At 57.1% G+C, this 14,525-nt stretch overlaps 1 protein-coding gene across 3 annotated transcripts; it reads right to left on the minus strand.

Moving 5' to 3' along the window:
- Positions 1–671: 671 nt before the first annotated feature.
- On the minus strand, positions 672–6,875 carry ENTPD2 (ectonucleoside triphosphate diphosphohydrolase 2). 3 transcript variants are annotated; one of them, XM_057548812.1, is made up of 9 exons: positions 6,708–6,875; positions 4,730–4,847; positions 4,020–4,170; positions 3,680–3,839; positions 3,373–3,600; positions 2,662–2,916; positions 2,452–2,571; positions 1,380–1,514; positions 672–1,278 (listed from the first exon to the last, which is right to left on the minus strand). In XM_057548812.1, exons 2-9 carry the CDS (start codon positions 4,806–4,808, stop codon positions 1,075–1,077), a joined length of 1,332 nt encoding a protein of 443 aa, XP_057404795.1. In that variant the 5' UTR covers positions 4,809–4,847; positions 6,708–6,875; the 3' UTR covers positions 672–1,074. The 3 variants fall into 3 exon arrangements, with proteins under 3 accessions (XP_057404795.1, XP_057404796.1, XP_057404794.1); XM_057548813.1 differs by lacking the exons at positions 3,680–3,839; positions 6,708–6,875 and adding an exon at positions 6,280–6,462 and having other exon boundaries at positions 2,662–2,710; positions 2,797–2,916; XM_057548811.1 differs by lacking the exon at positions 6,708–6,875 and adding an exon at positions 6,280–6,462.
- Between the last annotated feature and the right edge of the window lie 7,650 nt (positions 6,876–14,525).

Raw genomic sequence — 14,525 nt, forward strand, 5'->3', positions numbered from 1 at the left:
GCCTTGCCCACTCACTCTCCTGCCTGCCATCCACACCCGCACCCCAGGCCAGCCCGAGGCCGGGGCCCAGGCTCCAGTCTGGCCTAGGTCACTGCTGCAGATCTGCCGTTGCTGCAGGGGCTCTGCTGGCCAGAGAAGACTCAAGGGACTCAGGGACTCTTTTAGGCCAGCCAACTGGCAGCTACTCCAGGCCACAACCGTGGAGCAAGAGACCAGGGTCAGTCAACACCACCCCAGGTCTGGGCGCAGAGAGGAAGGAAGTAGAAACAACCGGGGTCCTCCCTCGGGACCAGGAGGGGGCCTGTGCAGTTAACACAACTGTGGGGAGGGCTTCCCTGGTGGCGCAGTGGTTAAGAATCCGCCTGCCAATGCAGGGGACACGGGTTTGAGCCCTGGTCCGGGAAGATCCCACATGCCACGGGGCAACTAGGCCCGCGTGCCACGACAACTGAACCCCACGCACCTAGAGCCCGTGCTCCGCAACAAGAGAAGCCACCACAGTGAGAAGCCCACGCACCGCAACGAAGAGTAGTCCCCGCTTGCCGCAGCTAGAGAAAGCCCGTGCGCAGCAACGAAGACCCAACACAGCCAAAAAATTTTTTTAGAAACTGTGGAGAGGGAGGGCAGGCAACGGCAGAGACGCCCCACCCCACGAACATTCTCTCCACTGCTCTATGAAAAACTTTTTACTACAAAATTTTTACAAGTAGGCGCTGGGCTGGCTCCCAGCTTGTGGGCTCTGACCCTCCCCCTACAACCCAAGACTGGGGGTGGGAGGGGACTTTCAGGACTCCATTCCCTGGAGACCCAACCCTGCATTCACAGGCTGAGGGCTGCGGGGTGTCTGAATCCCCACCCCCAGGAAGAGGAGGAGGAGCGCTAGGCCTTGAGATGAAGCCGAGGCTGGAGTGGGCAGGAGGGGGCTGGATTCGGTTCCCTTCACCTCTCCGGGCCAAACGTGGGCGTGGGCGCTAGAGTCTTGCTCCCGGGCTTCATTAGGGACAGAGACGTGGAGAGTAGGGTGGGGTGAGGAATGGGGGACTTGGGGCTGGGGCAGCTGCCCCCAACCCGCCCCTAGATGGCGCTCGGCGACTTGGCAGAGCGCGCCCGGTGCAGCAGAAGGACGGACGCAGCCAGGGGCATGGCGGCGAAGAGCAGGAGGAGGACGACCCAAGAGCTGAAGTCTGTGCCCTTGCGCAGCCCGGGCGGGTCGGCGGGGATCAGGTTGGTCAGGTTCAGCATGTAGCCAAGCGCCCAGCCGACCGCGGTGTCCCCGGCCTACGGGCGGGAGGCGCGGCCTCAGCCTCGGCGCAGCCTGGGAGGCCCCGCCCCTCCGCGCTCGGCCACGCCTCCCTGCGCGCGGGCCCACCGGCTCCCACCTTCTTCTGGAAGGTCACGCCTCCGAAGGCGCGCTCGTCGAAGCCGTAGCCGCGGCGCAGCAGCTGCTGCACGAATGTGGCCCCAGCGCAGTAGTCGGGCAGGCGGGCCCGCTCCCCCGGCGCCCGAGCCTGCAGCTGGAATGCAGGTGGGAGACTGTAGGGCCAGCGGCCACCGGGAGGTCTCTGCCCCACCAGACACAGAAAGGCAATGCAGGGCTGGAGACCCCACCGCAGGTCCCAGAAAGAACGAGGCTGAGGGGGCCACCCCCAGGCAGAGCTCTTTCCTCAGGGAAGAACAGAGTGACTTCTGGATGGCAGCAAGCACCTGTGCCTGGGAGGGGGACCTCCAGGGGACAGCGGGGATGGCCACGCAGGGGGCAGAGGGCTGCAGCAAACTTGGCGATGGTCGAGGGAACAGGAGAAGCTCTAGGCTTGACCCCAGGCCCCTGGGCTTGCCTCCCGATCCCCACTTTCCCAGCACCCCCAAGTCTGTCTGAGACTAGCCACGAAGAGGACAGGATGGGGCCTCCGTCACCACTGAGCCCCACAGACACTCCAGTGCCTCTCCCGGAGTCACCTCTTCCTCTGCATGCCCGAACCCCTCCATCCTTCGCCTGGAGCCAGTGTCCGGTCCATGGTGGCAGCCAGAAACCTGGGAGTTTCTCACTCCCCCACCCCCAGTTCTATCTGCTAAGTCTCCCCTGAGTCCTCTGCTTCTCCCCTGCTTGGCTGTTCTCCCCCACACTCTCCCAGCTACACTCCTCCCCACCCTGTCCACTCCATGCTCCCTGCTGCCCCAGGGCCTTTGCACTGGCTGTTCCCTCTGCCCTCCTGATCTTGGTTCTAGGGTCAGGCCTCAGGGAGGCTTCTGCAATCTCATCTGGCTCCCGGCCTCCTTGCCGTAGCCTGGCCACTTTTCAAGTCTGATTAACAGTGTACCCCCCACTGCAGTGGGCACTCTGAGAGGCCTAAGACCCCCTCTACTCGTAGAGCAAATGCATGATCGGGACGCGTGATGCTGGCTGGCTGAGCCCCCTGCACAGCCCTGGAGGAGGGGGGGAGCAGGCCTCACCTCACTCCACGTCTGGTTGCAGATGGTGACCACGGCCGCCTCTAGTTGCTGCAGGGTTGCCACGGGCAGCCCCATCACAGTTCTCAGGAAGTCCACCGTGTAGAAGAAAGCAGAGAAGGCCTGCGAGGGGGGGACAGTCACACAGTGACCAGACCCCAAGCACTTCAGGGCACGCCCCCGTCCCCCCCACCCCCAGTCCTCTGGACTCACAATGAACTTTCCAGCCAGAGGGGGCTGGAAGATGCCATTGAAGGAGCATCTAGAGAAGCGGCAGGAGGAGAAGTTAAAGAGCTCAGAGATGAGGCCACGGCACAGGGCAGGGTCGCTGCTCCCCGACAGGCTGACCTTGGTGCTTCTGTTGAAGGTCTGGGGCCGCTGGGCTGCAGTGCACGGCGACTCATACACATCCTGGAGCAGCACGTGAGTGGAGTAGCCCTTCGGCCAGCAGGGGTGGAAGCCGTGGGTCTGGGCAGATGACAAGGGTGTGTGTGGCAACACCGCCACTCCAAGCACTGCCCACCATCCCCACCCTAAGACCGTAGGAGGGCCTCCCCAGAGGACCAGCTGATAAATCTCCCACAAGTTCCACTTTGGCAACATCACTTCTGAGCTCAGGAGCAATCCATGGCTCCGCCTTCTTGCTGGACAAAAAGCAACCCCCTTAGTCAGGCAGCCCAGGTCCTCTGAGATCTGGCCCTGGCCCTCCTTCCTCCCCAGCCAGCCACTCACCAGGCTCACCTCCAGCCCCTGGGCCTTTGCCCGTGCTGGATCCCTGCCCACCTGTCCTTACAGCTGATGAAAGCCCGACTTTGGTTCCTGGAGGAGCTCCCCCTCAGTATGGCTGCTGTGCAGGCTCTGCTCTGGGCCCTTGGCCCCCACTCCCCCGGCTCCCTACCTCCAGAAGGACTCAGTGGAGGGTACCTGGAGTGCACTGGCCAGCAGCCTCCGGAGGACCTGGTCACGGCCATAGCAGAGGAAGCTGTGGGTGTAGACGCGGTAGTGCTGGCCGTAGAGCCGCAGCTGGACCTCACTGGCCGGATCCTCAGCTGGGCTGGCCGTCTCGAAGGTGATCTGTGTGGAGGCGCCCCCCAGGTCCATGGCCCCCAGCGTCCCCTTCTTTGGCCGGAACCACTGGCCCACCCAGCCGTGCTGTGGGAAGCGGAGGTTGAGGTCAGGCGGTGGGTGGGCGCCCACGCCCCCGGCTCATCGGGCTGGCCACCGGGCCCACCTTGATAAAGTTCTCCAGCAGGTAGTTTGCGGTCACCCAGCCAAACACCCCCTCATCCTGGGCCGAGAGGATGCGGGCACCACGGAAGTCAAAGGGATACTGGGTCAGCGTCTGCGTCGCGGCCGCGAGCACGTTGGCCGAAGCCTCTGGACTGGTTAGGCTGTGACACAGGGAGGACCCTGAGGGGCATCTTCCCCAGGTGGCCGTGATCCTGCTGCTGGGGTGCACAGCCAGCCGAGGGGGCCCCAGCCCAGGGCTACTGCTGGGGACATGCGGGGCCCCCCCGTGCTGAGGCTGTCGCGGTCCCCGGGGCCAGGGGGTCAGGGGATGGCGCACTCACTTGAGCAGGCGCATGCCCGCTGTGGCTCCCAGGTAGAGGGGCGTGCCCGCGTGTCGCTCCTTGGGCACATCCCGAAGCGCCTGGTTCAGGCATTCCACAAGACTCTGCCCAGCCCCGGAAGGGCTGTCAGCATAGCTAGAGATGCCCCCACCTAGAGGGAGGCAGCAAGATGGGCCTAAGCCTGGTGGGCAGCCTCTAGGTGGACCATAGGCCAGCAGGGCGGGGGCGGGGGAGGAGGGGCTTGTGCTCCTAAACCACGTGGCAACTTAGACCAGTTCAGAGACCAAAGGGCCTGCCCGTGTGCCACCCACAGTCTCTGAGCTGCCACCTGCCCAGTGGATGTGCACACAGGTGCCAGGACAAAGCACTGGCTATTGTCAACCCAGCCTAGCCTGCCCAGGGGCCTGCCTGGGTGTGCCCACTAGCTCCTCGGAACCCCTCCTGCCCCACCTGGGATGTAGAGGCCAGTCTAGGGCCAGGGAGGGCCCAAACCTTCCAACTGTTTCCTGGGGCTTCTTTTCTAGGAAGAGAAGGGGACCCAGCCTTTTCTAGGAAAAGAAGGGACCCAGCCTGTCTTTGGGGGAGCTCCTGCAGCTCCTGCCTGGATTGGGCCCCACCTGGCATAAAGCACAGGGTTCTGATGGCTGGTGTCTGCAAAGGCTAAGTGGGTATCCAGGCCAGGGGGCATCTAGTGCTCAGGGGACCCTTACCACGCACATCACAGGAGCTGTGCTGGCCCACGATGCCTGTGTCGTTCTCTTTGTCCGCTGGCCACTTGTAGATGAACATGGATGTGTGGGAAGAGCCGGCGTCCAGGACGATGCCATACTGGGGGTGGGGGGAAGGTCAGCCTCAGGAGGGGGGCGGGGGCCTGAAGCCATGCCCTTTGACTCTCTCAGCTCTCCAGCCCACCCCACCCCACCCTGTGTCAAGGGTGGAAGCTTCAGAATGAAGTTCTGAGGCTCAGAGAAGGCCAGGGACAATCGCTGTGACACAGCTTGGTTGGGGGGAGAATGGGAGTGGAGGTGGATGGCCCTCTGACTGCAGGAGCCTTCCTGGCAAGGGCAAACTGAGGGGCGGGGTCAGAGTCAGGGGTCCCGGGACCAGCCTTGGAACCTTGCCCGGGGGGTCATGAGGTCCCCAGGCTGCAGGAGAAAAGCTAGCTTCAGGAAGCGCCCTTTCGGGCCTGCTCTTCCTTCCTCCCCTCTGTGCCTATCTCTCTGACCTCAGCCCAACCTGAGGATGTGGAAGTGAGGGCCTCAGGGGGAAGGCTGGACTGAGGCTGAGCTTTGGCCTGCGATAAGCAGACACCCCCTCCCTGGGCCTCAAAGGCAGGGCCAGAGAGAGCTGCCCCGGAACGGCACGGGCCTTCCAGGCAGGTCAGGCGGGTGACCGTCAGCACCCAGATTGCAAGAGCCACTTTCCAGCACCTGCCCCCAGGGGCCTGGATTCCAATAGGAGGAGCCGGGCTGGAGAGCATGCCCTCCTGAGCCGGGAAAGGGGCCGCTCTGGTCCTCCCCCTGACACAGGGAACTCCAGCAGCAGCAGGCCAAGTGGCCCACCCCACCGCACCCCTACCGGGTGGTCGCCCTTGGCTACAGGGCACCCACCCCAGCGATCTCCATCCTGGGCTCCTGGGCCTTAGAGCACCCACCATCCACCCACGCACCAAGCCGGCCCACAAGCCCAATAGAGGGTTAGGGAGGGCGGGCTCCTGGAGGCTGAGTCTGGCGGGGATCCGTGGGGGGTCAGGCCTAGCCCGCTCCGACCCCTTCAGGACCAGCCAGGGCTGCCCCCGCACTGTGGGAGCCACCGGAGAGGCTGGGGACGAGTCCCTGGGCCCCAGCGCCTGTCGCACCCCAGCTGGGCCAAACCCCGAGGCGATGCCTCCCTGGACGCCCAACGTGTTGGGGGCGCGGGCGGGGCCGCGGCCTGGGGCGCCCCGGGGGTGCGGAGAGACGCCCCTCGGCCGCGCCGCGAAAGGCTCCGCGGCGGGCGCGGCGAGCGGAGAGCTCCCGGGACTTCGGCCTCCCGCACCGCGTCCCCCGGAAGCGCCGCTGCCGCGCCCTGGACCGGGACCCGGAGCGCTGGTGAGGGGCCTGGGACCTCATCCCGCCGGGCCGGGAGCGGAGCGCGTGGGGTCCCGGCTGCCACGCGGGCGCAGCCTGGCCCTGCTCGGTCCGAGCCTCCCCGCCCGGCGCCCCGGCCCAGCCAGCAGCTCCCGGACTGCGCCGGGTTGCCAGGGCGCTCCAGCGTGCACCTTGAGGGCGGGCGGCTCCCGGATGTCGCGGGTGGGGACACACAGCAGCAGGAGACCGGCGAGGCCCGCCGCGGCCAGCAGCAGCGGCGGCAGCAGCGACAGCGCCTTCCCAGCCATGGGGGCGCGGGGCGGACCAGGCGTTGACGGCGCGGCGGCGGGGAGCCGGGAAGCGGAGGTCCCGGGACCGCGGGGTAGGCGCCTGGGGCGGGGCGCGGACCGGTCCACGGCTGCCACGCCCACTGGCGGGCCGTCCCGCCCACCTCCCGCTTGGCTCCGGAGCGCAGGTGAGAGACGCGGCGGCTGAGTCACCCGCGCTGCCCCTCCCGGCGCCCTGGTCTCAGCCCAGGCGCCCTGAGGCTGTGTCCCACCTTCCTCCTTCCTGTCCGCTCAGCCCCAAAGATTCATCCGTTCTGACCTGTCCCCCTGACCTGTAAGTGCCTGCCGACGACGCTCTGCCTCCGGGCACTCCGCTCCAGCAGGACCTAGAGAACCCCCAGCCCCTCCGGCCTTAGGGCACGGCGGCAGAAGGCCTGGCCTGGGGATGGGCTGGGCTGCCTCCCAGGCGGGCACGTTCCAAGGGTCATGCCGCTGCAGAGCCGGCTTTCCCCTCGCCTGGTCCTGAAGGAAGGAGACACCGCCAGCTACAGGAACCACGTGGGCTCCTGGCTGGGTCCCTGCCATGCCCTCCCTGCAAGAAAGCGCTGGCCAGCCTGCGATGCTGACCCAGTCCTGGGCTGCATGGCAGGGCACCGCCCTGGTCACCCCCCAGGACACTGAGCTGACCCAGGCTGAGCCTGCCCTGGAGGTGCTGGGACCTCAGAGCTGAGTGCCAAGCAGGGTGAAGCCAGACCTACCCCACACAGTTCCAAGGTGACAGATGAGGGCACAGGCAGAGAGAGGGAGAGGATGGCCACAGCCACACCATGCCCAGAAACGAGAGAACCCACGCTCAGGCTGGCCCACCCCTTATCCCGGTGGCCCCCTCTGCCTGGGGGGTCCAGAAGCCTGGACTGGGGAGGCCAGAGCCTTCCCAAGGGGGGAGGCGGAGCCTCTGCACACAAAGCCTCATCCTGCAGACGAGGGAGAGGGTCCCCCAGGCCGGGCTTGTCAGCACCCAGGTCCCTGCACACTGGGGTGAGCAAGTGCTCAGCTGGTCGCAGGACCCAGCTCTGCCCTTCCACCCCATGAAATGCCTGGCCGCTATGCTTGGAATCCCCATGGGCCCTGTGTGCCACCCTGGCCAAGTGTCACCCCTTTCTCTGGCCAGGGGCCACCCCCATTTTGTGCAAAATGGGAATTCCAGCAGCAGGGAGCCATGTGGCAAGACCACCCAGGAGAGCCAGCAAATGGGGGCGGGGTGGGGGTGGGGTTAGGGGACCAAAAGGAGAGCCTTTGATGCGCACAGGGTCTGGGCAATGGCCCAGCCGGCTGGAACCGGCAGGGACAATTGGGATCGCTGGGACGGCTGCCCAGGCTGAGGGTCTGGTGTCTCAGGCCCAGCAAAGGAGCCTTTCTTCCAGCTCAGGACCCCAGTGGGAAGGGTGGGAGACCCGGGACGTTGCTGGGCCTCCCCAGCCCCGCCGGGCTGGGCCCTAGCAGAGAGTCACTGGGTGCGGCAGGCCAGCACAGGGCTCCAGGCCCCGTTTTCCTGCCAGCTCTCCTCCCCCTCCCACAGGCCCTTTCTTCCACCCCAGAAAGTTCAGAGGAGCCAGAGGCCTGCAGTTTAGGCTGAAACGTAAGAGACAAAGGCGGCCCAGAGAGAAGCCAGCACATGAAAGGGCAGCAGACACTGGTGCTGCTGGCCAGCCCCTGCCCCCTCCTCACCCCTCTAGGCCCAAGGGAGCCCCGCCAGGCCTGAGAGGAGGGGCCCTGGGGAACAGAGAACTGGACCCTGCCCTGGTGCTCATGGCGGGGGCCCAGACTAGCCTGGGGAGAGAAGGGAAGAAGGCAGGGGACATGGGACAGCCACGGCGAAGACTGGGAGTGAGTTCTCAGCCAGGGAGACGAGGGCGGGAATGCCCCTCTTGGCCCAGAGACTTCCTTCAACCGGACCCTGGAAAGGGGGCTGGGGGACAGGCGACAGGGAGGCCCTGGCAGGAGCCCACCGGCAGGAGGGGGCCCTGGCGGGGCAGCCCCAGGCCTCGGGCCTCCGGGAACCTCAGCAGGGGTGGGGCTCCAGATGCGCTGCACATGGCTTGGCCCTGGCTCCAAGCAGAGGCGTGTGGCTGCAGAGAGGTGCCAGGAGAGGGGTCCTCAGAGCCGTCCTCCGCCCGACAGGATCCAGACCTCCCAGGGAGGCCGCTTAAGGTCTTGGCTGCCCCTGGCTCAGTCTCTCCATCGGAAGCCACAGTGTCTTGTGGCTGAAACATCTCCTTCACTCACTGTGCCCTTTCTACACGTGCTCATCAAGTCATTCAACAGACGTTTGCCGAGCACCTCCTATGGGGCCAGAGGCATACCAGGCTCCGTGCACGCACAGTGAGCGAGGGATGCTCACGGCCTCCATGGTATGTGGGGGACCCACCACCGGTCCAGGGGAGAGCAGGCTTGTCAAAGGCTCCCTGGGTCAGGGGAGGCCCGTGCTGCCTCGTGAGATGCAGCAGACAGACAGGAGAGCAAGTGCGGCACACGTGCCCTGTGGAAAGAATCACAGTCCAGAAACAGGCATATCAGAGAGCCTTCAGTGGTCCTGACCAGAGGTGTCTACTCTCTTGACTTTTGTACTTGCTACTCTCTTGCTTTTCTTTATAGTTTTCCATCTCTCTAAATAATATATTGTGCTGTTTCTCCTGGGTTTTTTTTTTTTTTAGAATTTTATCTTTTATTTATTTTTGTCTGCGTTGGGTCTTCGTTGCTGCGTGCGGGCTTTTCTCTAGTTGCGGAGAGAGGGGGCTACTCTTTGTTGTGGTGTGCGAGCTTCTCATTGCGGTGGCTTCTCTTGTTGCGGAGCACGGGCTCTAGGCACGGGCTTCAGTAGTTGCGGCACACGGGCTCAGTAGTTGTGGCGTGCAGGCTCAGTAGCTTTGCGGCACGTGGGATCCTCCCGGACCAGGGCTCGAACCTGTGTCCCCTGCATTGGCATGCGGATTCTTAACCACTGCGCCACCAGGGAAGTGCCTTTTCTTCTTCTTCTTTTTTTTTTTTTTTTTAATACTGGAATACTGTTCTGGAATTTGCTTCTTTCACTCCCATTGTATTTTTGAGATTCAGCACGCTGACTTGTGAAGCTGTAGATGGTCCACCCTGTTGCTGCATTGTCCTCTGCTGTGAGTGTTGCAAAGCTCACATCTCAGCTGTGAGTGTGTCGGGGGTCCTGGCTTCAGGCTGTTTTCACTAAGATTGCTCCTGTGCACATTTGCACATGGGCAAGCCTTTCCCTGGGGAACAGCCTAGGAGCTGGTGACCAGAGCACACGTGTGTGTTCAGGTTCACCTGCAAATAACTGTATTGTTTTCAGGTTGGTGGCGCCACCTGGCGATCTCAAGAGCACACACCACCATTTTGGTTGGTATTGTGCAACTCTTGGATTTTGGAGAAGCTGGTGAAAAAGAAATCTCTTTGAGCTTTTTTTTTTTTTTTGGCTGCGTTGGGTCTTTGTTGCTGCACGCGGGCTTTCTCTAGTTTCGATGAGCAGGGGCTACTCTTCATTGTGGTGCACAGGCTTCTCATTGCAGTGGCTTCTCTTTTTGCAGAGCACGGTCTTTAGGGCATGTGGGCTTCAGTAGTTGTGGCTCGCGGGCTCTGGAGCACAGGCTCAGTAGTTGTGGCGCACGGGCTTAGTTGCTCCGCGGCATGTGGGATCTTCCCGGACCAGGGCTTAAACCCGTGTCCCCTGCACTGGCAGGTGGATTCTTAACCACTGTGCCCCCAGGGAAATCCTCTCTTTGAGCTTTTAATGTCATTTCCTTGATTACTAAAGAAATGGAGTCTTTCCTGTCTTCCATGAGGCATCTTTTCAAATCTTTGTTCATTCTCTAGGGATTGTTTATCATTTCCTTATAGATTTGCAGGATTTCTTTATGTATACTGGGGACATGAGTCCTTTGCAGTGAAATCATGGAAGTGCTTGTTTAGTCCAGATGTATCCGTTTTCTGCTCTATCATTTGCTCCTTTTGGGTCCTGCGTAATCTACGTAATCTATGCGTAATCTACCATGAGGTATTTATCCACCGCTAATGGATTGGCATAATCTTGTTTAAAATATCCTGTTAGTGGGAATTCCCCAGTGGTCCAGTGGTTAGGACTCCATGCTTCCACTGCAGGGGGCACGGGTTCAGTCTCTGGTCGGAGAACCAAGATACCGCATACTGTACTGTGCAGCAGGGCAAAAAAAAAAAAAAAAATCCTATTAGCATCTGCGTAATTTCTGCAGCATATGTTGTTATTTTTTTTAATTGCTAACATCATTTTATTTCTGCCTTATCTCTTTTATTCTTCACTAATCCAGGCAGATGTTTCTGCACTTCGTTAGTTTTCTCAATCAAGTTTTTGCCTTTATGGATGTTTTGTATAGCATGTTTGTTTTCTATTTCACTAATTTCTGCTCTAACCTTTATTATTCTTACTCAAATATAACTTTATGTGAGCAGGAGTTTTCGTGTCTCTTTTGTTCGGATGTTCCCCAGCATCAAGAAAAGTGTCAGGGAATTCCCTGGTGGCCCAGTGGTTAGGACGCCACACTTTCACTGCCAAGGGCCCGCATTCGATCCCTGGTGGGGAAACTAGGATCCCAAAACCACGTGGCATGGCCAAAAAAAAAAAAGTTTTAAAAAAAGTGTCAGGTACATATATATACTCAATAAAAATATTTTAATATAATGTGTTATAATTTCTTTCTTCTATATTCTTTGTATTTATTTCTGCTATTTCTTTTTCCAACTTCTGAAGTTCAATGCTTAATTCCTTATTTACAAGGCTTTCTTCTTTCCTAATGTATCTAAGTGTCTATATAAATTTCCCTCTGGTCTCTGCTTTTGATGCACACTCTTTTTATTTTCATTTAGATAATTTTTTTTCATTTTCATTGTGATTTTTATTTGACATATGAATTGTTTAGATGTGGGTGTGGGTTTTTTCCTTTTTTTAAATTTATTTTTTCCTGTTTTTTGCTTTTTATTTTTTGTGCGTTTTTTCTTTTTTCCCCCTTTTGTTTTTTGTTGTTTCTTTTTGCTTTTGTTTCTTTTGGTTTTGGTTTTTGGTTTTTGGTTTTTGGGGGGAGGTGTGTGTGCTTTAATATCCAAAAGTCTGGGCTTTTTTCTAAGGTACCTGCATCGTGGTTACATCATGTAGTCTGCATGAGAGCAATCTTCTGATATTTGTTGGGTTGCCTTTTGGGCCCAGCATGTGGTCATAAATAGTTATAGATGCTCCCCGTGTGCTTGAGAAGAATGTGTGTTCTCCAATTAGTGAGTGTCTTGGTCTGGATTTGTCCATTAGATCAACATTACCAATAATGTTCAAATCTACTATATCCTATGAATTATCAAGAGATATATGTTAAAATTTCTCATTGTGATGGTGAGTTTGTCAATTTTTCTTTATAGTTCTGATAAGTCTTGCCGTATATATATATATATATATTTTTTTTTTAACGTATCGTACAATAGCAAAACCAAGAAATTGGCATTGGTACAACCTAAGGGGCTTACTTCTTTTTCACTGGGGTTTTTTTTTTGTTTTTTTTTGTTTTTAGAAATTCACGTTCTTTTATTTATTTATTTATTCATTTATGACTGTGTTGAGTCTTCGTTTCTGTGCGAGGGCTTTCTCTAGTTGCGGCAAGTGGGGACCACTCTTCATCGCGGTGCACGGGCCTCTCACCATCGCGGCCTCTCTTGTTGCGGAGCACAGGCTCCAGACGCGCAGGCTCAGTAGTTGTGGCTCACGGGCCCAGTTGCTCCGCGGCATGTGGGATCTTCCCAGACCAGGGCTCAAACCCGTGTCCCCTGCATTGGCAGGCAGATTCTCAACCACTGCGCCACCAGGGAAGCCCTATTTCACTGGTTTTACTTGCACTCATTTGTGTGTGTAGCTCTCTGCAATTTTACCACACGTGTAGCCTTATGGAACCCCCACGACAACCAAGAAATTCAATTGAACTATCCCCACGAGACCCCTCACACCGCCCCTTTAGCCAACCCACACCCTCCATCTCCATAATCATGTTATTTCCCAGTTGGTACGTGAATGGGTCACACATAATGTATCCTTTTGAGATTGGCTCTCACCACCCAGCATAATTTCCCTGAGGTACATCCATGTTGTTGTGTTATCAATAGATCCTTCCTTTTCATTGCTGATTTGCATCCCGTGGTGTGGATGGACCACAGTTTGTTCAAACAGTCAGCCATAGAAGGAAGGACATTTGAGCAGTGTCTAGTTGGGAGCTACTACCAGTGAAGCTGCTATGAACAATCATGTACATGTTCCTGTGTGAAAATAAGTCTTCGTTTCTCTGGGATAAATGCCTAAGAATGCAATCGCTGTGTGTATGATGTGTTAGGGTACTCCAGAGAAAGGAAAGAGAACCAACAGGAATATATATATGGGGGTGGCAGGCAGGAGAGAGGGAGAGAAACAGATTTATTTTAAGGAATTGGCTCATGCCGTTGTAGGAGCTGGCAAGTCTGAAGTCTGCAAAGCAGGTCAGCAGGTTGGAACTCAGGAAAGAGTGAATGTAGCAGTCTTGAGCGCAAAAGCAGTCTGCAGGCCGACTACCTTCCTCTTGGGGGATCTTAGTCTTTTCTCTTAAGGCCTTCAACTGATTGGATGAGGCCCACCCACACTATGGAGAACAATCTGCTTTACCCAAAGCCCACTGATGTAAACGTCAATCATATCTAAAACATACCTTCACAGCAACTTCTGTGTTTGACCAAAGGATTGGGCACCATATCCTAGCCAAGCTGACATATGAAATTAACCATCACATGTGGTAAGTCAATTTTATTTTATTTTATTGGTTTTTTAAAATAAATTTATTTTTGGCTGCATTGGGTCTTCATTGCTGTGTGCAGGCTTTCTCTAGTGGCGCGCGGGGGCTACTCTTTGTTGCGGTGTGCTTCTCATTGCGGTGGCTTCTCTTGCTGCAGAGCACAGGCTCTAGGTGGGCGGGCTTCAGTAGTTGCAGCATGCAGGCTCAGTAGTTGTGGCTCGTGGGCTCTAGAGCTCAGGCTCAGCAGTTGTGGCGCACGGGCTTAGTTGTTCCGCGGCATGTGGGATCCTCCCAGACCAGGGCTTGAACCCGTGTCCCCTGCATTGCAGGCAGATTCTTAACCACTGCGCCACCAGAGAAGTCCCTTATGTGTTTTCTGATTTTTTTCTTTTTTATTGTAGAGTTGAACTTCTTTTCCCTTTTCTCCCCCATTTCGCTGTCCCTCCCTTCTTTGGAAGGTATACACCAAATAGCTGTTATTTTATTTGGTTCTCCCAGTTATTGTAACCTACATATTTAATAAAATAAAATATAAAGTTAATATCTTTTCCCTCCTTATGATCAATTATACTTTATTTTTTTAACACTTGATGAATTTTTAAAATTTACTAATTAATTAATTAATTTGGTTGCACTGGGTCTTAGTTGTGGCGGGTGGGCTCCTTAGTTGCGGCATGCATGTGGGATCTAGTTCTCTGATCAGGAATCAAACCTGGGCCCCCTGCATTGGGAGCGCAGGGTCTTAGCCACTAGACCACCAGGCAAGTCCCTGAACAATTATACTTTAGAATTGTTTATCTCCGATCAGTCCTCCCTATTTTTATGCCATTATTGACGTTATTTGGGTCCTGTCCTGCTCTCCTACAAATCATCATCATCATAATTATTGTTACAACGGAGACAAGAAACGGCGGTGTTTTGCCGACAGCCGTGTGGATGTGCTGTCTTGGAAGTGGGTCCTCCCTGTCAGTCAGCATCAGGGGAGACTGCAGCCCCGGCAGATAATCTTCACCGCAGCCTCACACGATTCCAGGCCAGAGTCACCCAGCTCCTAACCCACAGAAATGGCAAGAAAATATGTTGCCTTAAGCCATTAAGTTTTAAGTTGCCTCGTTCTGCAGCCACAGATAATAACTAACTCATCCCGGTCTACAATTCCTTCTTGAATTTTACCTTCTCTCTGAAATCCTTCTCTGGAATTTCCTTTAGTCAAGTGCTGTTGGTGGTAAACTCTCAACTTTGTTTGAACATGTTTTTATTTTGCCCTCACCCTCAAAAGACAGTTTCTCGGGACGTGGGCTTCTAGGTTAA

The sequence above is a fragment of the Balaenoptera acutorostrata genome, chromosome 6 (genome assembly GCF_949987535.1).
Source record: "Balaenoptera acutorostrata chromosome 6, mBalAcu1.1, whole genome shotgun sequence".
In the NCBI taxonomy this organism is placed as follows: domain Eukaryota; kingdom Metazoa; phylum Chordata; class Mammalia; order Artiodactyla; family Balaenopteridae; genus Balaenoptera; species Balaenoptera acutorostrata.

Bases quoted from the DNA above. Each gene is read 5' to 3' on its own strand.
- ENTPD2 (XM_057548811.1), bottom strand. From the start codon at position 6,396: ATGGCTGGGAAGGCGCTGTCGCTGCTGCCGCCGCTGCTGCTGGCCGCG. The intron at 4,848-6,279 runs GTGCACGCTGGA...CCCCACCCCCAG, and splicing joins GGGAGCCGCCCGCCCTCAAG to TATGGCATCGTCCTGGACGC. The intron at 3,601-3,679 runs GTGGGCCCGGTG...CGCTTCCCACAG, and splicing joins TGCTGGAGAACTTTATCAAG to CACGGCTGGGTGGGCCAGTG.